This window comes from Stylophora pistillata, chromosome 9 (assembly GCF_964205215.1).
Source record: "Stylophora pistillata chromosome 9, jaStyPist1.2, whole genome shotgun sequence".
Lineage (NCBI taxonomy): Eukaryota > Metazoa > Cnidaria > Anthozoa > Scleractinia > Pocilloporidae > Stylophora > Stylophora pistillata.
The window spans coordinates 31,623,961-31,649,294 of NC_142527.1; the positions used below are offsets into that span (position 1 = coordinate 31,623,961).

At 39.5% G+C, this 25,334-nt stretch overlaps 1 protein-coding gene across 8 annotated transcripts in view; it reads left to right on the forward strand.

The window, feature by feature from the left end:
• The window catches only part of LOC111334427 (protein mono-ADP-ribosyltransferase PARP14), a 38,210-nt gene extending 13,012 nt beyond the window's left edge, over positions 1-25,198 (forward strand). For 5 of the 8 annotated variants that reach the window (XM_088732392.1, XM_088732393.1, XM_088732395.1 and 2 more), the window contains 21 exons: positions 3,942-4,051; positions 5,880-6,033; positions 6,295-6,540; positions 7,453-7,722; positions 7,827-8,096; positions 8,198-8,464; positions 8,559-8,828; positions 8,933-9,199; positions 9,286-9,552; positions 9,859-10,125; positions 10,208-10,474; positions 10,556-10,822; positions 10,903-11,169; positions 11,252-11,518; positions 11,761-12,003; positions 13,112-13,348; positions 13,728-16,051; positions 18,858-19,079; positions 19,563-21,162; positions 21,595-21,915; positions 22,070-25,198. In XM_088732392.1, coding sequence (XP_088588518.1) covers positions 3,942-4,051; positions 5,880-6,033; positions 6,295-6,540; positions 7,453-7,722; positions 7,827-8,096; positions 8,198-8,464; positions 8,559-8,828; positions 8,933-9,199; positions 9,286-9,552; positions 9,859-10,125; positions 10,208-10,474; positions 10,556-10,822; positions 10,903-11,169; positions 11,252-11,518; positions 11,761-12,003; positions 13,112-13,348; positions 13,728-16,051; positions 18,858-19,079; positions 19,563-21,162; positions 21,595-21,915; positions 22,070-22,353 — 8,687 coding nt within the window. In that variant the 3' untranslated portion in view covers positions 22,354-25,198. Of the gene's footprint in view, positions 1-1,376; positions 1,647-3,941; positions 4,052-5,879; positions 6,034-6,294; positions 6,541-7,452; positions 7,723-7,826; positions 8,097-8,197; positions 8,465-8,558; positions 8,829-8,932; positions 9,200-9,285; positions 9,553-9,858; positions 10,126-10,207; positions 10,475-10,555; positions 10,823-10,902; positions 11,170-11,251; positions 11,519-11,760; positions 12,004-13,111; positions 13,349-13,727; positions 16,052-18,857; positions 19,080-19,562; positions 21,163-21,594; positions 21,916-22,069 lie in introns of those variants that run through there. The other 3 variants (XM_088732390.1, XM_088732397.1, XM_088732396.1) reach the window with 3 other exon arrangements.
• The last annotated feature ends 136 nt before the right edge of the window (positions 25,199-25,334 follow it).

The window sequence follows — 25,334 nt, forward strand, 5'->3', positions numbered from 1 at the left end:
TTCTTGTCTTCGTTGGTGTCGAATCTACTTTACGACTGACGCGTTTCGAGTGAAATGATTCAGGGAGCTAACTTTTTATTTGAAGACGCGATATTTCACCCTTAGTATTTTCCATAAAGTATACACTTGCGGTGATCACTCAAATTTGAAATTTAAAGGAAGCTATCAAAAAATCCTGTTCTAAACATCCTTTGCAAGAATTAAAAACCAGCGAGAAGAATGGAATTCATTGCATTTCTCTGTTCTTTTCTTGGAAGGAAAGGGTATGTTTGGCCTTAATCTCAAGATATGAAAGGTATTGTAGATATTGAATGTGTTGCAGTGCAATGGAAAATGTATGGAAGTTATTAAGTAGCTCTTTTCTTTTAAATCCATAAATTTCCAAGAAAAACTAAAAATCCAGTTTAGTTGAAACTTCTTGCTGTTCTGAAATGTGAAAAAGGAGAACAATTATAAAGCTACTTTTTTCCAGTGTATCGGAAATGCTGTGGCTATTTAATCATTACCTTCGCATCTAATAAACATGGAAAAATAACACAGAATGCCTATTGAGACTCCAAGTAATAACTTACCCTTCCGAAAGTTGGGTTCAAATCTGTAAAACTTTGATTACGAAAGCTACCAAGTAGCTTCTCACCCACGCCTTCCCTTTTTAATCTCATGGCGATTTCTTTGAATAATTGGCTGAGAAATACAAAAGGGTTTCTAAACTCAGATGATATTTTTCAAAACCAGAGCAGCTGCTGTTGATGGAGCAAGTTCACTCGGTCAAAATTATCACTCTAACTCAAACTCTTTAACTACCGCTCACTCAACATTTCTTCTCTTTAACAAAACCGTGTTTCTCCCACAGCGACAAAATGTTTTACGAATCATTGTCGGAACTGAATTATCCATAAAAAAAAATACATGTCCAAATGACCATCTCCCAGGTTCTTCTTGTTTCTTTATTTTGAAGCTCAAATGAGCCCATGGCAATGTATGTGGCACAAAAAAAAGCTATAGAAACTGAAATTGCAATGGTTTTTACTTACTGGTCTTTACACACTCCTTGCCGAAATCGGTTACAATTCCCGGAAACTTGAGTCATATCAATTTGTGGAGGAGTAGGGTTTGGTATGGCCGTAATAAAGAGGCGGAAATACCATTTTCTCTTTTATACTAGTTAATCAATATCATGAAATATTTTAACTGGTTTATGTAATATTTTATTTTTGTAGTGAAGAAATGAATATTATTCGTCCAAATAACATTACATTAAAGACGAAAACAGGTAATCTTAATTACCCCTACTCCATGCCCCTGAACGGTTACATGTGTCACTGTTGATGACATCATCGATATGCTTTTCCGGGCCTTTAAATTAGCGACGAGCTCTCAGACTGTTGAGCGGTGTCGTCGAGCAGTTTCGGTTTCGCATGACGCGGAAATCTTCCGGTTTATGTTTGTTTTCCGACGTGTGGAAAGCAATACCATAGTAAACATGGACGAAAGTCGAGTCTTATACGTTCGAGGCATCGATAAAGCAGTATCCAAAGGAGATTTAACAATATATTTCCAATCAAGAAAGCATTCGGGTGGTGGAGATATCAGCTCGGTAGAGTTGAGGGAAGGCGAGGCGGTTATTACATTTGAAGAAAGCTATGGTGCGTTTGACTTTAATGAATTTTTGGCATACCTGTTTCATACGTTTGCTTTCTTTTCCTTGACTTATGTATGTATTTTTGCTTAGAGCTAACAGCATAGAGCACCTTCACTTATGCCAATTTCACTTTTCATTTCGATCTTGACCCCGACAGTTCCAGTTTCTCTTCCAAATGTGACCATATGTCGCCCAATTTAGATCTGTGAAGGAGACCTATGAACTTGTCTCGATAATATTACAATATTAAAGGGGATAAAGACATTTAGGGATGCAAAAAATAGGCAGCAACTATCCTAATTTCTTCACGTTTCCATTCGAACTGCAGTACGACACTTTCACTTTCAAACGCAGTCACGCATGGCCATAAACTTCTTTCCTTATTACTCATAGAGGGAGTAGGGAAATATGGCAAATCGCCAAACATAGAAAAAATCTCTTTTGTAAATACAAATCGAAAAAATTTTCACAAAGACTCCTCAATTTCCAGTCTTGCATCCGTAATATCTACTAATCATATTGTACGTAGTTTATTTGGATTTCGAACATAATAATATCGTTTCTAGGAAAACCGTGTTTTGTTTTCTTAGAATCCTTTTAGTCTTGTCTTGCTTTTGATTGATCCATAAACATTGTGCTCCAAAAGGTATGGAACCTTCTAGTTCCTTGCATTTAGCAGCACTCATATAATTAATAATACAGAATATTACATTTTTTTCTTTTCTGTTTCATTCATTTTTGCCAAACATGATACCTCCAGAAGGAGATTACATAATGTCCATGTAAAATGTCTCTTCGAACTATAAAAGAAAGCTCTCTGATAAAAAAAATTAAACTGAAGTAGCTACTGACGCAAGGACAGTCTCTCAAATACATTTTTACGACATCAAAGAATTGCATCATTTCTTCACTGTCACTTTAACAAGTTTAAACTAAAAGCCCTTCACGTTCATGTCACACCATTTTGCTGCTCTGTCGTGTGTGCGTGTAAGTGTATTATTTTAATGTGCATAAAACTTGCTACCTCGCCTGTAAATGTATGATCAGGATACAGCAAGTACAATTGGCAGTCAAAAGTGACTTTAAATAGATTCGCCTCCTTTTGTTGTTAAGTTGTCATTGTGTTTTTCTTTTGTTGGTTTGTTTGTTGTTATGTTTTGTTTCTCTTGTTATGTTTTTTCTTTCATCCATATTCCTCATGATGAGTCACGCATAAGGAGCCTGCAAAATAAAGCTGTCTTCCGCATTGTAAAGATTGTCACCTTTCAACGAACACCGAACAGTTCCTTATTAAGAAAAAAACGGCTTAACGAACTATTGCATTTTCTAATTTTGCACTCCAACCGGACTGAACACATGAAATGTCAGATAAAAATAAATCCAGCCAATGTTAGTCTAACTAGATCTGCATCATTTCAAATTTTCGAATTTGTTAGATGGTGCTGGCCGATCATGTTTATTTAAAATCTATCGTTCAAGTTATTTTCTTTCTCCCTTGTTCCTTTCTTGCTTCGTCAATTACCCCTTTCTGAGAGAGTGTATTCTCTTAACCTCATACTTAACAATTGTTCGACAATTGATTGGAGTTTATTCTAGGCCGGAGGCGGAGGATTGTTGTAATATACTTTTAGAGCTGCACAGCAGAGAAATCGGTAATCAACGCAGTTTTATTTTCAGTAAAGTGGGTTTATAAAGTGATCTTAATCTGCCATGAACAACAACAAACTTGCTATCTTGTAATTATTCCGTCTTGCTTTCGCGCTGCATGGACACATATTGTCTTGAATTCGTTTTGTCGTGCGAACCATTCTGTGACCATTGATTGTATTCTTTGAAAGGTTACCGGCTTCAAAGTTACGTCTGTAAGCTACATGTACGTCAATCGATGTTGACAATATTGTTATTGTTTATTTTATAGTTTCAAAATAGTAATTAGTTGAACAAAAGATCAGAGGTTTAACTATTAACTCCATATTTGGTTCCGTTTGGTGTTGACCGAGGAGGTGCACTAATTTTATATTCTGAAATTTCTTCAAAGGAAACATTTTTTATATTGACCACCCACAGCGGTGAATATAACTCCATACAAGAAATCTTTCAGTCAATCAGATTACTGGAAACTCGTCGTTCAGCCCTGAAAAAGTGCATTAATCCCTCGATTGATCTCCTATCCATTGATTCATTCATTTGTGCCCTCGTGAGTTACTTATAGCATTGCATGTCTTCCTCGATAACTTTTCTGTTTCCTCTGTGAGTTGCTTTGCTTTTTATGATAATTCTTTTTTCCAATTGTTTGCAGTTGCAAGTAGAGTCTCTGGCAGAGTGCACACCATAAACGGAACAAAAGTCGAAGTATCCCTTTATCCGTTCTCAAGGGACTACCAGTCTCAAAATGTTTTAGCAAATCAGGTTAGATCCAGATATTCCCAATCAAAACGGCCTAGAGTTTCGCTGAAAGAGTAAAGTTTTCATCTTTGATAGGACTAAAAAGTCTTTGATGGCATACAAGTAATGTCTGTGCCTGAGGTAAATTTATTTTTTTCTCGAGTCTATATCTTCCTAAAGACATCAAACAAAGCTTCGAGATTTGAAAAAAAAAAAATCAACAAACTAATAAACAAACAAAGATGCATACATAAAAAAATTAAAAAATTTACTCCGTGGGAATAGGTAAAATGTGTTTCGTAATCCATATTGAGGAATAAGACAAAGAAAACGAAACAAAACAAAGAATCGTTATATAACAATTCACAATTTCAATCAATAAATCAATCAATACTTTAGTTTCCCACGTAGCGTCAAGGAGCTCGTAGAGTTCGTTCAAAATACGTACGTACCTCTAAGATTAAGAATCTAAAAACACCTAATACATACTATCAATGCCTAATAAATAAAAAATTACAATAACTTAAAATTAACATAAAAATTTAAGTTTGTACAATAAAATTCAGAGTCACTTAAATACAGGTATAATATGGTGAAGCAATAACTTAAATAACTTAAAATTAACATTAAAATCAGGTTTGTACAATGAAGTTCAGAGCCACTTAAATACAGGTATCAAATGGTGGAGCAGCTAAAGTTTCAATGTTCGTGATAGCTTCTTAAAAACGTTGATAATATTGGCCTGTTTCACACAAGTAGTTAACCATTCCACAGTTGCGCACACATATAGGTGAAAGATTTTTTCACAAAATTTAAATTAAATTTAGGTGCGCACAAATTAATGCCGGTTCCTCCCAAATTGTACATAGTTTCCCTAAAACTAAAAAATCTCTGATATACTTGGGACCGTCGTTATACAAACATTTATAAAACAGAATAAAGGATTGTTGTTTCCTTCTCTGATCTAACGATTCCATATTCAAGATTCGCAACAATTCTTCATAAAGGGTAGATTTGCAATAAGCTAGCAGTGATCTAAGAATATAATAGTTGGCATCTTCTAGCCGATTCGCTTGCACTTTCCCCACTCCAAGAAAGAGGGGGCAACAGTATTCAAAATGAGGGAGAATGAAAGCTTTATAGAGCCTTAACATAACATTGCTAGGGACAAAACGCCTTATTCTCCTGAGTACGCCACTTTTAGCGTATACCTTTTGAAGCTGTTTAGTAATGTGATCCTTGAAAGATAGCATGCTATCAAGTTCAACGCCAAGTATTTTGATAGATGGCAGTGTCTTAATGACAGAGCTATGTATGGCTATGTATGGCTATGTATGGCTATGTATCACCTATAATGATATTAAGTTATTTAAGTTATTGCTTTACCTCAAAACAGTAGCACAAATTTAACCACGTATCGAATACGAATGAAATCTCATCTGGAAACTCGATTTTTCTCATTAAAAATTGTTTATTTCATCTTTACATGCTCACTTTGGGGGCTGGTTGGCTGCATGTGATGCTTTAATGCATGTGATGCTTTAATGTGACAGCGTGATGCTGTTAGTGAGCTTCTATGCGCTAGCCGATGTTTGGCTGTGTAGCCACGTGATGCGGTTCCAGTCAAAACCCACTAAGTGACCCTTGCTCACCATAGAGTCTCCTGTAGCTCAGTGGTTAGAGCATCCGACTAGATCACGGAGGGTCGTGGGTTCAAATCCCATCTGGAAACTCGATTTTTCTCATTAAAAATTGTTTATTTCATCTTTGAATGAAATCTCGTTTTAAAATGAAATTTTCATCCATTAAAGGATCCTTTTTTAAGTCACACGTACTTTTCGTGGTCTTGCAGGCCCGAGTTGTTGCCATTCGAGGACTATCGCAGAGTACAACTGTACCTACTGTTCTGCATTACTTCGAGGACCCAGAGCAGTCTGGAGGTGGTGCTATAGAAGAAGCAAATATTCACGGAAACTCCGTACTTGTTAAGTTTAAGTCATCTGAAGGTAATTGAATGACAACATCTTACATTCTGCTCTGAACTTTATTTGGACTCTCAGGCTATCATGACCCATTTTGGGCTGCTGGTGTACCCATGCATGTTTTTCATAACGTTATAGACCAGTTACTTGTGTTTTCATTTTTCGGTTTTTATTTTTGTTTTTTTTGCTCCGTTTCGACTAATCTTTTCCCAAGAGATCATCCCTACAATGATGTAAAACTAGTCTCATGTTATTTTCTCAAACACCTCATATTTTGTTACCTAGTGGCACACCGTGTGGTGAAGCAGCACAGCCACTTCCTTGACGGTGCTACCCTTGATGTTAATTTTGAGCTGCTTGATACTGAAGCCTCAGGAAAAATCATCGAGATAACTGGCCTTTCTACAAACAGTAGTGAAGACTCTGTTTGGAACTATTTTGAAAACAAGCGTAATGGAGGTGGAGAAGTAGAGACTGTCGATTTCCGACCTGCGAGAGGGGTGGCTTTCGTGACATTTAAGGATGCTCATGGTAGGTAACTACGCAAGTTTTCTTTTCCGTGTGGAGAAGAAAATCGTGTCCAACGGAAGGCCCCATAGGGTGCTAGAATAATCTCTGTCGAGTCTTTTAGGTGTTTCTTCATAACCAGCGCAGTTTTGAAGTATTGTCTGTATTGAATGCACAGAACTTACCCAACGTACGTCTGTCGTCCGCTCATTTTTATGTATGAGTGGCTATTTGAGTGATAAATTACAAAAATTACAAAATCGCGCAGCCAGAGTAATAACAAAATCACCTTTTGATACGAGCTCCAACCTCCTTCTAGCGAGTAGGAGAAGCTGTCTCTTCGTCGTAAAAAACAGAAAGCTTTAATTATGTTAAAACATTGATTGAACTTGCCCCAGAATATCTTCAATGAAATTTCACTCAACGCCATGTTAATGATTATAACCTAAGAAATCTTGAAGGAAAACTCTCGCTGCCCAAGCCAAGTACTAATTACTTGAAACAAAGCTTTTGTTATGGCGGGGCTTGTTTGTGGAATAACGTGCCCCAAGATTTGAAAAGCGTTGGTTCTATGGGGCAGTTTAAACGCGCGGGGTATTAAGAAGGTACCTGAGACATCGGATTCCCACACGGCGATCATGTAAAACAGTTGTAATAGTTTTAGTTTTACCTTTAGCTTAACTGATGATTCTGCGTGTATAAATAAAGTTTTTCATTACATTTTTGTTTGACCAGTGCTAAGAATGCGAAGAAAAAATCCCATCAAACTTGTAAGAATGCGTTCGTTCATTGATTTAAAAAACCGTTTACTTATTATAGGTTCCAATACCCTCCTATCAGTGAACAGGGTTTTTCCGGCCGAAAGGGGAGGGGCAGACAATTTATAAAGGGTGTAACCATTTAGCTAACGAGGAAAAGTATTATCATCATTTTTAGTTGCAAGAAGTGTGTTGCAACACAGTAAGCATACACTTGATGGAGCGACACTGGATGTCAAAGCACCCACCACAGAAACTTTCCTACCCAATCTTGCAATACCGCAGGAGCAACGAGTGATCGAGGTAACGGGGCTTGCTCTGACAACGACCAAAGATGCAATTTGTAACTTCTTTGAGAACAGAAAACGCTCCGGGGGAGGCGATGTCGAAAGCGTTAATCATATCCAAGACCAAGGATTTGCTGTTGTAACATTTGCAACTGCTGACAGTGAGTACAGTAAATATTTGAAGGTTCATCAATCTTACTTTATCACGTATAAATAGTTATTTTATTTCACTTCTGATTAAAACTATATTTTATTTCAATCCAAGTTGCAAAAAGTGTCTTAGAACACGGTGCGCTTCTCCTTGACGGAACCATATTGAATGTCAAGGCCAGAAGTGCAGCGACCGATGTTCCCGGCGGTGGAGAAATACAAGAACTACGCACAATTGAGGTCACTGGACTTGCTCCAACAACAACCAAAGACTCCATTGTGAACTTCTTTGAGAACAGAAAACGCTCCGGGGGAGGAGATATAGAGACCATTGATCATACACCCGAGGGAGGAATTGCATTTATAACTTTTGAAACTGCTGATAGTAAGTACAAGAAAATCCTTGAGCCTTACTTCTCAACGAAACGGTGTGCGAAAAGGTCTTTTTTTGTACCTATCGAGTAATGTTTTTTTTTCCAATATAAGGTGCGGATGGTGTTTTACGACACGGAAAACATACCCTTGATGGAGCCATACTGAACGTTAAAATCATCACGATCAAACATGACTTATCCGATACAGAAACAGACGAGCCACGCACCATTGAGGTGACTGGACTTGCCGTAACTACGACCGAAGATGCCATTATAAACTTTTTCGAGAACAACAAACGTTCCGGGGGAGGCGATGTAGAAAGCGTTCATCTTACTCCAAACCAGGGAATAGCTGTAGTTACTTTCACAATGGCCAAAAGTAAGTACAAAAAACAACCTATCAGTCGCTGGAATCTAACTTATAAACAAATGTCAGTTTTACCGATATTAAAGACGATTTGTTACTTTTTAAGCTGCAAAATGTGTCCTGGAACGCGATAATCTCACCCTTGATGGGGCCACACTGAGTGTATCCGTGCATAACACCAAGATTGAACCACAGGACGTCGAAGTTACACAACAACCTCGCACCATTGAAGTGACTGGACTTGCTCCAACAACAACCGAAGATGCCATTGTGAACTTCTTCGAAAACAAAAAACGCACCGGAGGAGGAGACGTTGAAAGTGTTGATTATAATCCAGACCGGGGAACTGCTGTAGTTACATTTACAACAGCTGACAGTAAGAAGAAGAATTTTCCTGAATTGTAGGGTCTTCGCCACGGTGATTTGTTTTTTTAATTTTAAGCAGTGATCAATAATGTTTACACTTATTTTGAATTTAAGGCGTTGGTGGCGTTTTACGACACGGCGAACATTCTCTTGATGGAGCAATACTGAATGTCAAAGCGATCAAGATGGGAACTGCCACACTCAAAGCAGAAGCAGACGAGTTCCGCACAATTCAGGTGACTGGGCTTTCTGGCACTACAAGCAAAGATGCCATTGTCAACTTTTTCGAGAACAAAAAACGATCCGGGGGAGGAGAAGTCGAAAGCATCAGTCACACTCCAGACCAAGGAGTTGCTGTCATTACATTCACAACAACTGAGAGTGAGTACAGGAAAACTTTTTGAATTATAATGTTGTTCGGCAAGGGTTCATGTTTTTATGCTTATTGTCATTTGTTACATTTTAAGGCATGGATGGTGTTTTACGACACAGGGAACATACTCTCGATGGAGCCATATTGAAGGTCAAAGCCATAGAGATAGGAAGTAACTTACCTGCAGCAGAAACAGACAAGTCACGCACCATTGAGGTGACTGGACTTGCCACAGCAACGACCAAAGATGCCATTATAAACTTCTTCGAGAACAACAAACGATCCGGGGGAGGCGACGTCGAAAGCATCAATCATACTCCAGACCAAGGAACTGCTGTCATTACATTCACAACTGCTGAAAGTGAGTACAGGAATATCCATCCAATTATAAGTTGTTTGGCAAGGGTTTTCTCTCAGTGATCAAAATTTATTTATTTAGTTATCTATTTATTATCTATGTATTTTATTTATACATAGTAAAAAAATTTATCAGGTACAATAAATTCTAATACTAACAATGACCAACATCCCAAAAGCTAAAAATCCTAATCCTAACATTATATTAACTTACAATATACCGCTTAAAAACTTGATTTCCATGAATGCCGTGTTTAAAAATTATGGTAGAGAAGACGTTTAAATTGATTGATTTAACATACATTTTAAGATGCGGAGGGAGTTTTAAGACGCGGTGAACATACTCTCGATGGTGCCATATTGCATATCAAAACCATAAAGATAGGAAGTAACTTACCTGCAGCAGAAACAGACGAGTCACGCACCATTGAGGTGACTGGACTTGCCACAGCAACGACCAAAGATGCCATTATAAACTTCTTCGAGAACAACAAACGATCCGGGGGAGGAGACGTCGAAAGCATCAATCATATTCCAGACCAAAGAACTGCTGTCATTACATTCACAACTGCTGAAAGTGAGTACAGGAATATTCCTCGGAATAATAAATGTTTGGCAAGGGTTTTTCTTATAGTGATCACCATTTGATATGTTTGAAGGTGCGGATGGAGTTTTAAGACGCGGCAAACATACTCTTGATGGAGCCATATTGAAGGTCAAAGCCATCAAGATAGGAAGTAACCTATCCATAGCAGAAACAGACGATTCACGCACCGTTGAGGTGACTGGACTTGCCACAGCAACGACCAAAGATGCCATTGTAAACTTCTTCGAGAACAACAAACGATCCGGGGGAGGAGACGTCGAAAGCATCCATCATACTCCAGACCAAGGAACTGCTGTCATTACATTCACAACTGCTGAAAGTGAGTACAGGAATATTCCTCAGATTAAAAGATGTTTGGCAAGGGTTTTCTTATAGTGATCACCATTTGATATGTTTGAAGGTGCGGATGGAGTTTTGAGACACGGCGAACATACTCTTGATGGAGCCATATTGAAGGTCAAAGCCATAAAGATAGGAAGTAACTTATCCATAGCAGAAACGGACAAGTCACGCACCATTGAGGTGACTGGACTTGCCACAGCAACGACCAAAGACGCCATTATAAACTTCTTCGAGAACAACAAACGATCCGGGGGAGGCGACGTCGAAAGCATCAATCATACTCCAGACCAAGGAACTGCTGTCATTACATTCACAACTGCTGAAAGTGAGTACAGGAATATCCATCAAATTAAAAGGTGTTTGGCAAGGGTTTTCTTATAGTGATCACCTTTGATATGTTTTAAGGTGCTGATGGAGTTTTAAGAAGCGGCGAACATACTCTTGATGGAGCCATATTGAAGGTCAAAGCCATCAAGATAGGAAGTAACTCATGCGCAGCAGAAACAGACGAGTCACGCACCATTGAAGTGACTGGACTTGCCACAGCAACGACCAAAGATGCCATTATAAACTTCTTCGAGAACAACAAACGATCCGGGGGAGGTGACATCGAAAGCATCAACCATACTCCAGACCGAGGAACTGCTGTCATAACATTCACAACTGTTGAAAGTGAGTATAGGAATATTTATCAAATAAAAAGATGTTTGGCAAGGGTTTTTCTTTTAGTGCTAACTATTTTATATATTTTAAGGTACGGATGGAGTTTTAGGACGCGGGGAACATACTCTCGATGGAGCCATATTGAAGGTCAAAGCCATAAAGATAAGGAGTTATTTACCCGCAGCAGAAACATACGAGTCACGCACCATTGAGGTGACTGGACTTGCTGCGACAACAACCAAAGATGCCATCGTGAATTTCTTCGAGAACAACAAACGATCCGGGGGAGGTGACGTCGAAAGCATCGATCATACTCCAGACCAAGGAACTGCTGTCATTACTTTCACAATTGCTGACAGTGAGTACAGGAAAATTTTTAGATAAAAGGTTTTAGGCAAGGGTTCTTTTCATTTTCAAACCCCGAGCGTTATTCTTAATGACGAGTGCTAAATACCCTCGAGATACTTTGATCGAGTGTTTTAGCCACTATATTGGATTGGTAATGAAGTGTTGTGTGCGAGTGGAAATGACATATATCACACAAATTCAATAAACAGGCCGCATTTCACATGCCAATTTACTCTATGTTTTGTCCTGAAGGTGCTTTAGAAGTTGTTAACAAAGGAAATCTCACTCTTGATGAAGCACAACTGAAAGTCACTCTGAAACAGTCCCGGTGTAAAGTTCATGTTGACACAAGGAAGCTAATTGTCAGGGGCCTAGATAAGAAAACTACAAAAACTACTCTTGGATGTTACATGGAGAAAGAAGGTGGGGCCGAGGTCCTGAGTGTCGATTTGGGAAACGAAGGGTGTGCACTAGTGAGCTTCAGAGAAGCCTGTGGTGAGTTCATATCTTTTGATAAATGACAACTGAAATGGATGGCAGAATCCATAAATTATAATGTGTAATACTTACCATTTACGTATATGTGCACGATCCTTCGCAGTAAAGCACTATTTAAGCAATAGTGAAAATCAGACCTGAAAAAAATTCAGACCTGAATTTTTTTCAGGTCTGATTTTCACTATTGCTTAAATAGTGCTTTACTGCGAAGGATCGTGCACATATACGTTTCATAACCGCAGTTCATATATATGTATTTCATATGTTTGTTGTTTGATTTATCATCTACGGGTTTATGTCGAATTAATTTGATGGCCTGCTCCCAGTTGGCTTGTTAGCTCAATTGGTAGAGCGCTGCACTAGTATCGCAGAGGTCAGTGGTTAGAATCCCGTACAGGCCTGAACTTTTTTCAGGTCTGATTTTCACTATTGCTTAAATAGTGCTTTACTGCGAAGGATCGTGCACATATACGTTTCATAACCGCAGTTCATATATATGTATTTCATATGTTTGTTGTTTGATTTATCATCTACGGGTTTATGTCGAATTAATTTGATGGCCTGCTCCCAGTTGGCTTGTTAGCTCAATTGGTAGAGCGCTGCACTAGTATCGCAGAGGTCAGTGGTTAGAATCCCGTACAGGCCTGAACTTTTTTCAGGTCTGATTTTCACTATTGCTTAAATAGTGCTTTACTGCGAAGGATCGTGCACATATACGTTTCATAACCGCAGTTCATATATATGTATTTCATATGTTTGTTGTTTGACTTACCATTTAGTTATTCTCATTTTGACCAACATGTAGTACTGTAGTACTAATGTAGGACTCACCCTCAAAACCACTTACTGGGTCTTTTAACTCTTCAACTAAACTTTACACTGGCCAACATGCAACATTTTTTACTCACTTTTTTTTATTTTAAGATAACTATCGAATACCCTATAAGGTTGGGCATTTGCTGCAAGTGAAAGTTTTTTCAACTGATTTCTTGAGAGGTCTAATGAGCAAAACACTCATCCTCAACTTTTAATATTTTCAACTAATTTCTACATTAGCAACTAGTATTTTATCGAGATCAAGTATGGAAAACTCTTTTTTCTGCAGATTATCAATTCCTTACAAAGAAAATTTCCGAAAAGCCGTTGGATGGAAAAACACTGTCAGTGGAGCAGGTCCCTGTTTGTCATTGCGTGCAAGTGACAGGGTTGAGTAAAGAAAAAACAACCGAGGACGGAATTCGTTATTACTTCGCGAGTGCTAAGAACAATGGAGGTGATGTTAGCCATATAGACCTCAATATCAAAGAAGGGTGGGCGTTGGTTTACTTTGAAGATCCAGAAGGTAAGAGAGTTCAACATTCTTAACACCAACATAACATCTGTACAACCCTTGATTTCTCACTTTAAATCCGGTTTACGGGTAAGAGTGGACATTTCCTTGCTTTTCGTAATTACAGTAAAACGAAACTCATTTGATCTGAATCACATAATGTCCTCTCAGCGTAGCTTTCTAACATTTGTTTGAGGCCAAACAGTGAGGATTAGGATTACTTTAATAACCATTGACAAGATATCTGTGGCGACTCATCAGCTGTGATTTGTAACACAAAACCGGCTAGAGAATATCTGATTACTTAAAAGGTTGAGGCTCTAAAGGGAGGGAAGGCTCTATCTTCATATCATTATCAAGGACCTTACAAGTTTAACATCTCCTATTTCAGTTGTTTTCAACGTTGTTCGCAAGAGCCATGTTCTTGACCAAGCAGAGTTAGATGTTAGAGCATATTACCCGTTCCTTGGAAAACCTCAGACGGATGAACCTGAGGTTGAACTGCTGCGAAACATTGATGTGGATGCACAGAAAGTGCGATTCATTCTAGAAAATTGCAAACCTGATGTGATCCAGATTGAGGACGAGCATGGAGTTACGATTGCCTGGAAAGAGGATCTTAGCAGCGTCGCAATCACACCCAGTAATAGGACCTCAGCGAACAAGAATAGTTTTGATAAGGCCTGTGAAGCCTTTACAACCTACCTGAATGAGTTTTCTAGAAGCACTTTATGCGTTCATCCAGAGGCCTGGAATGCTGTGCAGGAAAAATTCCGGAAAAATGGAAGTCATGCGAAGGAAAAAGTAAAAGCCACTTTTAACTCCGATAAGCACGAAATCGTTTTGATGGGGAAGAAGCAAGAGGTGGAGGCTGTTGCTGAAGACTTGGAGAGTTTGAGCTGCGCAATTGAGAAAAAGATGAAAATAGAAGCATCAAAAACGACCAAAGAAATCGATAAGGTTCCAGTCTTGAAGTTACAACTCTTAAGACACCTTGACTTTGAAAAGGAATTGGAAGCGGAGATTGAAGAAACGGAGGTGAAGATAATTCCGGAGGAGGAAAGAGTTCGCGTTCGGGGGCCTCCCGATTCCCATGTCAAGGTATCTGAAGCGATATGGAAAGCAGTTGCCAACGTGAAGGAATTGAAGCTTGACATGACACAGAACGCTCTAACTGTGCTCAAGAGTACGGCTACTCAGAAGTTCATAAAAGACCATTTTACAGCTAACAATTTACAAGCCTTCTTAATCTTTGATTCAGAGAGTGAGAGAAACCTAGTGATCATGGGAATGAAAACTGATGTTGTGGATAAAGCCCGCGATCTAGTGAAAGAATTGATAGTTGAAGACACCCTAAACTTAGATGAAGATCACATTCAGTTCAAGAAAAGTAAAAAGTGGAGCCAACTTATGGATGGCCTGACAACAAAGCGACGCGTTCTAAGTCTGTCTTTTGACACCGGCAACAAGAGGGTCTGTCTAGCAGGGTCAAAGGAGGATGTGTTGTTTGCTTCTGAAGCTGTTAAGCGCTTCCTGGAAGAAAATACCATTGTAAATAGCGATGTGAGGCTTTCAGCAGGTTGTAGGCGTTTCCTCGTGAGATACCAAGAACAAGAGCTTCGACGGATAGAAGATGAACTGGTGGAGTATTCTATCAAAATAAGGGTTCTGGCGGATAAAGATGACGGTCATGTGGTAGTCTCAGGAACAATGGACGGAGTCAACCAGGCTACAAAATTAATTCGAGATCTTGCTTCCAAAGTTGAAAACCGAAAGGTCTTTTTTGACAAACCTGGAATGCGAAAACTGCTCGATGGAAACAAGGGCAAAAAGATCCTAACTTTGCTAGAAAATGAACATAAATGCGTTATTGAGCACGTTGCTACGCAAAACGACAGATCAAAAGGGCTCACTGAGGAAGAGAAAGAAGCGAGCAGAAAAAAGAGAGAAAGCTTGAGGAGCTTTCGTACCTCAGAGGGAAAAAAGATTATGGTATTTAAGGACAGCATCTGCGATCGTGCTGTGGATGTAATTGTTAATGCAGCCAATTCAAAACTCAAACATAAGGATGGTGTCTCAAAAGCCATTGCTCAAGCAGCGGGAAAAGCCATGCAGGATGAATGTGATCGTATCATCATCAACCGAGGAGAGATTTTAGAAGGACAAGTAGTGGAAACCACTGCTGGGAAATTGCCTTTCAAGAAAGTCATTCATGCAGTAGGACCGCGTTGGAGAAAGGAAGCAGCACGACAAAAGTCCTTCGGAAAGATTCCTCAAGAGGAAAAGTTTTTGCGTTTTGCTGTAACAAATGCTCTAGATACTGCGAGTCGATATAATTCAGTGGCAATTCCAGCCATTGGCACAGGTGCCTTCGAATTTCCTCAAGACCTATGTGCTCGAATAATGGTTGAGTCGGCATTAGAGTTCTACAAAGAGAATCCAAGCTGCTGTTTGTCGGAGATACACTTTTCATGCCCTGAAGATGAGGTAGCTAAGGCTTTCGTCGATGTGATGGACTCTAGATTTCTTCAGGATCCCAACTATGAAACAGCTTCAAGCCCAAAAAAGAGGTCACAGTTCAAAAAGCCTAAATTCACAAGAAAGCCAAAGACAACTCCTTCCTCGGAAACAATCTCCTTAGAAATTCCCAACGGTGTGAAGACACCAGAAGGGTTAAAGGTGGTCCTTGTGACTGGTGATATGCGTAAAGAAAAGGTAATTTAAAAAATTTTCTTTATGAATAACACTTTGCTTATAGGTCATATCACCTAGGATGTTTGTGGCGTACAACTTGGAGACTATTCTCACAGCTTCTACTAAAGTCTTTAATATCAGTGTTTGTATATATATATACAATCTATATACATATATTTTGATGATTTATATATACATATATATATATATATATATATACATGTATATATATACATGTTTATATATATATATATATCTACATGTATATATGTATGTATGTATACATGTATGTATGTATATATACATATATATGTATATAGAAGCAAATGGACTACTCAAGTTACGCACATATGGATTTTAATACAGCCTGTTTCGTAGACCAACAAAAGTTGATCCACTCATCAGTCAAACTCCATACACACTGATGCATCGTGACGGTTAACTCTAACACAGCAACGTGATCACATGACATTGTTTAAAAAATTCAAATCTTGAAAACTGTGCGCGCGCCGATAATAGCGTCAAGAATACTTGAGAATATATTTTCGCCGATGTCTACAATTGGATATTATTTCACTTCGCTTGTTTAAAGAGGCTTCATGTGGATAAGACAAGATAAAAAATTTCTCAGTGAGGCAAAAATTGCAACTTTTTGTGGCACTGGAATATGCTCTAGCCCTAGCAATAATTTTCCATGAAATCGAATAGACTTCCCTCTTCTCCTTGAGTTTCCACAGGTACTTGCTCAGCTCTGTGTCATTTCGCCGTCTCTCATGGTTTGAACGACATTCGGTGGTTGCGCCATCTAGTCTTAAAATCTGTCGCTGTGAGGCCGACGTACGTTTCAGTTTCTTCCCTGGTAGTGACTGTGGCTTGGTAGACAACCTCGCTTTGCAAACATTCCCCTCCTAAAGGGCATTCGTTTTCGTTCCTGCAGTTGCACAATCTTTGGGGGCGGCTTTCTTCGGACATTTTTGCGTTCCTGATTGTGGCTTTGTTATGCCCGTCTATGATCTGTTTCATATTGGGTGTGCATGAGTAGCTCAGTTTAATGGTGTTTCTATTGAAAATTTTCCTCACTTTGAGGACAATCCAATTACGGATGCAGGCTAATTTCATTTAAACAAATTCTGTATACGAGGGAAACCCTAACCCTTTACACTAATTGTAATTGGATCCTCCTTTGTGATCCGCTAAGTTGACTTCTGTCGTGTATCTTTAATAGATCCTTAGTTGGGGTTCATATGGGGTTATAAGCTTCCCCTACCCTGTCACCTAGAAAAGTTAAATTTCCCGGGAGACCACGTCTCCGATCACGTAAATCACATCTTTGATTGCCATTTTGCCAGCATGGTTTTCCTGATAGTGTAGTGGTCATCACACCCGACTAGTAACAGGAGGGACGTGGGTTCAAATCCCGCTCAGGGCAAATTTTCTTTTCAAACATTTATTCTATTTAAGTATGATTACTTGGGGTGTACAGGGTCAGGGTTTCCCTCGTATACAGAATATGTAGATATATATATATAAACTTAAAAAACGTTATCCTCGAATCGGAGAGTGCTCGTCAATCATGGAGCTTTGTAATGCGAAGTGTAATGTAAGCGAAGCGAAGTGTAAGCTTCTGTAGGGCGAAGTTTTAATTTTTATTTTCCTATACAATTGATTATATATAAATATATATATATAACAAGTTAAAAGGCCTCGAGCCAACAGTGACGCCGCCCCAGAAGGATCCAAAAGGATTCACAGTCCAAACCTCGATAAATGTTAGGAGAAGTAGTGTGGCACACGAGGACGGACAACTTCGAGCGAAGGAAGACATATACTCAATAAAAAGTCTAAAAAGTTTAATAAAAAACGTTTCGGTCCGAGACCTTCATCAGTTGTTCAACTGTTTAGACTTTTTATTGAGTATATGTCTTCCCTCGCTCGAAGTTGTCCGTCCTCGTGTGCCACACTACTTCTCCTATATATCGCAAGAGGCATGAAACTCAGAGTTGCAGTAAAAGTTCAAGTAACCTAATTCTTGAGGTATAATTATCCATAGCTCTAGCCCTGCTATTGAGCACTTTTTAGTAGATGATGATCTCATTCCGCTATTTTGGTTATATATATATATATATATAAAGTGTGACTTGATTTTCGTAGAACAGTGCTCAATACATAGAAGTAGAGCGAAGTATATATTGTGGGAGGAAAAAGACAACTAAACTACAAGTTCATCCCTACAAGCCTGTTTCGTGGTCGCCCACTCATCAGGGGATTTATATATATATTTATATATAAATATTATGAGAGGAAAAAAAGGACGTAACTACATTTCCCGACACGAAGCGATTCACGAAACAGGCTTGTCGGGAAATGTAGTTACGTCCTTTTTTTCCTCTCATAATATTTATTCTGCTCTGCTTCAACGTATTGAGCACTGTTCCACGCGAAAATCGACTTGCAGACTTCCTATATTTATATATATATATATATATATGTATTTATATTTATATCAAGGCTGTGCTCTTAGAGAAATTGAAGGGAGACCAGTGCTCTGAAACTGTGAAATCCAGGGTGCCCAGCATATGCTTGCTATGAAAATGCTAAGATTCCTGAGTCGCCCAGAGCAAAAGTAAGGCGCCAGGGGCCACCAGGTGCTGCCAGACTACAGCCCTGGTATATGTATAGGCATAACGCTGCTCTGCCGCATACAATTACAGGTAGCAATGTCATCAAGTCCTATCAAAATCAATAAAATTTTTCTCCTGAGAACTTTATTCCTGAGGGTTACGAAAAAAATCTGTACCGAAATGTTTACCTGGTTGATTTCACACAGGTTGATGTAATAGTCAATTCAACGTCGCCAGAGCTAGATCTAAGTAAGAATGCAAGTGCTAAGGCCTTGAGTTCGGCTGCTGGTCCCAAGCTTCAAGAAGAGTGTAACATGATTGGCAAGGTTGGCAATGGAGAAGTTGTGGTAACAAGTGGAGCAAATCTTACCTGTAAGCATGTATTTCACACTACATGCATTGGATGGCAAGATGGGAAAGGCGAAAAGGTAGATAACAGTTGAGAGACGTATATATTTATTTTTTCGCCGTAACAATATTTGACATACTATAAAAGACGATTTAAGTGATCTTCCAAAGTAGCATCATACGAAGTTTCCGTATCGATTACGAGTTTAAAAAAAAAATTTTAAAATAATGGTATTTACCAGGCTTGTGCATCGTGCTTTTAGTGGGCGGTGACTACTTTAAGGCAATTTTGAGCGCAATATTTGGGACTCGCCTACCTTGTTTGAAGAGAAAGAACAATCCAGAAAAGAAATACCCAAAAATGGAATTCTTACTGACTCGTAATATAGATAGTTTCAACATGGCTTTCGCCTCGGACGCGGCAGTTCCAAGTGAAGTTGTACTTTTATCTCAATTTTTACACGCAACCACTAACGCAATGCACTTGGTATGAAACAAGTTTGGTTACCGCATTTTTTCAGGATTAAAAACACACTGTAACTTTAGAAGTCATCTTTTTGCAGGTACTACGTGACATTATTAAAAAGTGTCTCGACGAAGCTCAAAAGAGAGGTGTTTCAAGTATCGCCATTCCTGCAATCGGTACTGGGAACCTTAAATTTCCCCACGACCGCGTGGCTACTGCTTCCTTTGATGAGGTTTTTTCCTTCAGCAAGAACAATCCGAAAAGCACGTTAAAGGAAGTACATCTGGTCGTGTATGACAAAGATTTGGCTTCCGTTCAAGCCTTTCAAACTGAACTTCAAAATCAAAAGAGAGGTCAGCCTGAATCCACACCTCCTCCTCTTCCAAAGACAGAAAGCAGACAAAGAAGACGTCATGGTTTGCGCGGTATGGGTACCAAAACACTCAATCCAGATACCTCTACCATAAAGCATGATGCGGGCGAAAGTATGTCAGATATATTAGATCCTATCAAGCCCGAAATTATCATGGGCAATGTTTTTGTTCAAGCTGAGATTGGTGATATCACAAAAGAGGAGACCGATGCAATAGCGACATTGTCAAACGAGGAGTTGGATGTTGCATATGGAGGAGGGGTCGGAAAAGCGATTTTAGATGCTGGTGGGCAAATTATCCAAGCTGAATGTTCATCGCTTGGTCCAGTGACGCCAGGTTCTATTTCTGTGACCGGAGCGGGAAAGCTGCAAGTACGATACATTTATCACATGGTTCGAGAGAGAAACAGCAATTCCTCCATGAAAGAATGCATTTTCAATTGCCTACAAAAAGTGGATTCAGACGGGTTGACATCAGTGTCTTTCCCAGCCGTTGGGACAGGTATCATTAAAAGCGGGGCTAAGGAAGCTGCAGAGATCCTTCTTTCAGCCATTTCCAAGTTTGCTCAAGAGCATCCAACATCGCTTGCAATTATTCGAATTGTAATTTTTCAGCCACATATGTTGCAGGCCTACCGAAATGCAATGGAAAAGTTTATCTCGTCCTCAGAGGGCGAGTCTGGCCTCTTATCCAAGATTGTCGGTTGGCTTGGCTTTGGAAAGAGTGGCTCTGCAATATCAAACCCCACAGAAGCAAGGAAAATGCTCCGAAAGAGAGGCATCAGCTTCCTGGATATTTTTGCTGCCTCAAAGGAGGATATCGACAAAATTGTTGAAGAAATTGAACGAGACGTTGCCGACAACTGTAAGATTAAAACGATACTTAATGACGCTATAAGCAAGCTCTCTACGCAACAAACAAGGAAAATAGTGGAACTGCAACTTAATCATGATGCAGTAGTTACCATTGAAGAGGCAGTTGGTCGCATAAGTATAAGAGGAGATGCAGATGACGTTCTGGATATTGCTACTGAAATTCATGAAATCCTCAGCCAGCAGATAGAGGAAGAGCACGTTCGAGGTGTTGGGGAGCTTCTTTGCCGAAACATCCAGTGGTACTCGTATTATCCAGATGATCATGAAAACCTTGATCCCTATGACGCCAGAGATAACTTGAGGATAGAGGAAGCCTTTAATGACGGCAAGGAGTCAGTTATTGTCGTCATTGATGAAAATAGATATGAGATTGTTTTCAAAGACATGATAGAGAGGTGCGTTGAAGATGGAGAGGAAAGGATTGTCGTCCGCAAAGTTATCGGGAAAGGTAAGCTCGGCGAACAAATGCTTAAACTTACCAAAGTCCACATTATTCCAAAAAATGGAGTGTTAAGGGTTATTCACAATTTATGCCTGTAGGATCAATTTGTTCATAAAAATAAAGTAGCCAAGGGTTAACGAAATGCAACCATATTCTGAAAGGACAATTCGCTCAGTAAAAACTTGGGCTTTAAGTGTTAGTATGAGAACCAAAAACCATCATAGAACTGAAGATCGTTTTACAAAGCAGGAAATGTTTTTGCTTCTAAACTTGAGATTATTTGGTCCATTATGACCGCAGTATGTAAAAAAAATTTTTTTCGTTAATACTCTACTTGAGATCTATGCTACATGAAGCGGCAAAATACCGAATAAAGCGTTAAATTTCCACATCTTTCAAGTGATGCTAAGGCTGAGATGAATAATGTTTTCAAATAAGGTGTACCCATTCAATGGGAAAAGCAACCAACGGATGACTCCGGAAAAGAGAAAGAGTTCCATCTTGTGTCGTTGGACCCTGTAACCCATTCAAAGGAGTACAGAAAAGTAGCAGGCGAACTTGGGAAGACTTCCGCTGTCACCATCATCAAGATTGAGAGAGTGCAGAACCCTACCTTGTACCGCGCTTACATGGTCAAAAAAGAACAAATGGATCGAAAAAATGGCAGTAACGAGAAAGCTCTATTCCATGGCACAGCCGGAGCTAGCTGCTCCTCTATCAACCATCACGGTTTCAACAGAAGCTATTGTGGAAAAAATGGTGAGTGTTTACCGTACATACGGCAAGATCAATCCTACTAGTATTAATTTCATTGTTTTGGTCTGACAAACATTTCCACAAGCTCTTGATCCACTTCGAGAAGCTGCATGTGCTCTGTAAACCATAAATTTCTTCATGATCTTATCTGTTTTAGCCACTGTGTATGGAAATGGTGTGTACTTTGCTCGAGATGCTTCATACTCTACGCAAAATAAGTATTCTCCACCAGATGGAGCAGGAAACCGTTACATGTATCTGGCACGTGTCCTAGTAGGTGAATATACGACTGGACGACAAGGAATGATAACTCCACCACCTAAGGGAGCTGACGCTACAGACGCATACGATACCGTTGTGGATAAGCCCACAGATCCAACCATATTCGTTGTGTTCTATGATAACCAATGTTATCCCGATTACTTGATAACTTTCAAATAAGGGGGAGATGTTGTTTGTTAATTAAGTTGAATAGTCATAATCAACCAAAATACCTTGCGTGCTTTTATGCTGTATCTTCTCTCCAGGTAGATAAGCGTCTTAGTTGTCTTCAGCTGAAAGTTGCTGAACGTAAGTCCATGGATATCCATGGGGTGTAGAAATCCGATTTCGTTTTGAACTGATCTCTTCACCGATTTTTATTAATTTCCGATACAATCAAATTCATGGGCGAGAAATCTCGAGAATCTAAAACTCTTCAAGTTGGATATGGAAAGACATATTTTCGTTAGGAGATATTTTGGTAAGGCTCGTAAGAACTGATCAATTTGATCACGGCACTATAATCTATAGGCCTATCTACATAAAACTTACAGTTACTACATGGGGTAAGTAAAGCCCTGGTTATCGAATTGCCCAGAGGAAATATTACTCCAGGCCCTGTAATAATTGCATTGGCGATCTGAGATATACACGCCACAATTTTTAAAAGATTCCATCAATCCTAGGCAATAGGCGATCAATTCATATTAAATTGGCTGCCGCTCAATTTTAATGTGTCAATATTTTTTAAACTAATAAGGTGATGAAAATACAACTATTGGTGAAAAACCTGTGAGACAGTTAGGTTGGAACTTCCTTTTCAGGACAACCCTCACCCAGGCGATCAGAATGCTCAATCAAATTTTACTCCGGGTCCAAACCATTTACTCAATGACTTCGAGAGAACGCGACGCGAAAGCGGGGAGTTTCTAGAAAGGTAAACCTCTGCAAAAGCTTTCCATCAGAACCTTTTTATTAGTACGCGTTGTTCTGGTAAAAAAGATGTTGGCTATATGAACCATATTTTTGAAAGAGTGAAAAAAGACAGTATCGAGTATGTTAGGACGACGTTTGTTTTTTTATGATATTATAGTTTGCAGTTATGCTTTGATGAATAGCGTTTAGGGGAGGAAACAGGGCTCTCATTTACTCCGATCGTGGTATGCCGACTTACTTTGTTTAAGAATGAAAAATGGTGGAGGTTTCTTTGCACTTTACCTGTTATAAAGTTTAGCGATTGATGTTCAATAGTTGTAAACGTATTTAGTGTAGGGTTGTTTAATGCGAGTACCGTTCTCCGTCTGCGATAGTTTTTAAGGAGCAATCCGAAAGCACACGATTCTGGTGATGTGGCTAAATCAACAGAGCGATAGAAGCCTTTGACAGCTGTAACACAGATCCTAAACTGCAGCTAATAGCTTTGAAAAGTTCACAAACACTGTTGCCTTGCTATTTTAAGGGAAAGCTGACAGTTACGCAAGTGAGAAGGTGTAGTCTGATCGTCCGGGTGAGTAGGACTGTTGTCGGTGGTAGTGACTGACGTTTCGACAACCTGTGCGGAAGTCATCATCAGAGCCAAGTGAATGATTGTTGTCAGTAGAATGTTCTTATTCCAGTTCGTGTGAAATGATCGGTTGGTTTTGCCGTGATGTTATTGGCTGTAAGACTCAAGTGACGTAAGTCGGTCGGGATTGGTCTGTTTCGATCTGTCGGTAAAGTTAGGTCGTTCTCTTTCGGTCGTTTGTGATGTTTATGTCGTGAATGAGTCGTTTGTATGGAGCGGGTAGTTGTTGACATCTGTTTAGGGGAGTCTGTTCTAAGTTAGTAAACCAGCTTTCCAGAGTCAGTCGTTGAAAATAGTCAGTGCTGTAGGTTAGGCATTGCGCAGAGTCCCAGTCAATGTAGTGGTTGGTAAGTCGATGGTGTTCAGCAATGTGATTGCTGACATCACCTTTCCTCGTCGCCCGCTCCATACAAACGACTCATTCACGACATAAACATCACAAACGACCGAAAAAGAACGACCTAACTTTACCGACAGATCGAAACAGACCAATCACGACCGACTTACGTCACGAGTCTTACAGCCAATAACATCACGGCAAAACCAACCGATCATTTCACACGAACTGGAATAAGAACATTCTACTGACAACAATCATTCACTTGACTCTGATGATGACTTCCGCACAGGTTGTCGAAACGTCAGTCACTACCACCGACAACAGTCCTTCTCAGGACTACACTCACCCGGACGATCAGACTACACCTTCACATGTTACCCCCGGGTTCAAACCATTTACTGAGTTACGCAAGTGTTACTCCATGTGCTCTAAGCTATGATGAATGACGGAAGCTGTACGCTTGCGCGGGATCAATTGGCATGGAGTTGCCGTAGAATGCCCATAGCGTTCAGATGGCTAACTAAGTTTATAATCTACCGAACCTTTATTATCAACTAATAATCAGTGCCCTCTTATAAACGGTTTTAATTGACATGCATCAAAATGTTGAAAAAAAAAAGATTCCTTTTGGTCGGACAACGACGTGGATTTCGTTTTGACCTCCCATGATTTGAAGAGAGCGGCATTTCAATAAATCCGCCAATTTTTGGGGAAAATAGCTATTGGTTTTCGTCTGCCTTGCTCGAGATTTGATCAACGACCGCCCATCCAGTGCCTAGGCATTGTTTCTCGCCTTGTTGTCTCCCTAAGATCTGGAAAGTAATGGTTCTCCTTCGGCAGCGTTAAATCTCAAATCAGGGGTCGAACTTGACCGAACAGAGAGCGTTCAAGGACTTGGCTGGTATTTCGTTTGACTGTTGTGCAGCCAATTAAAACCGGTTTTGGGTACACACTGTTAAGTTTTTAGTTACAAGATACATAAGTGGTAACTTATAATAAACGGTGTTTCGTGACCAATGCTTGATTATTAGGGATTAGGCATTTTCGCACGCATTTGTCAGTGTACAATCGTGTCAGGTGCAATTTTATGTAGGTCAAATAAAGTTTATCGCTTAATCCTGCACGATGAGTTTCTACGAGCGCGCCTTTGCGCACTGTTTCCTTTGGGAGGCTACGAAATGAATGTCTGTGAATGATGAGTTTCAGGGTAGAAAATCAAGATCTTTCACCAATTTTTTTTTTTTTTTTTTTTTTTTT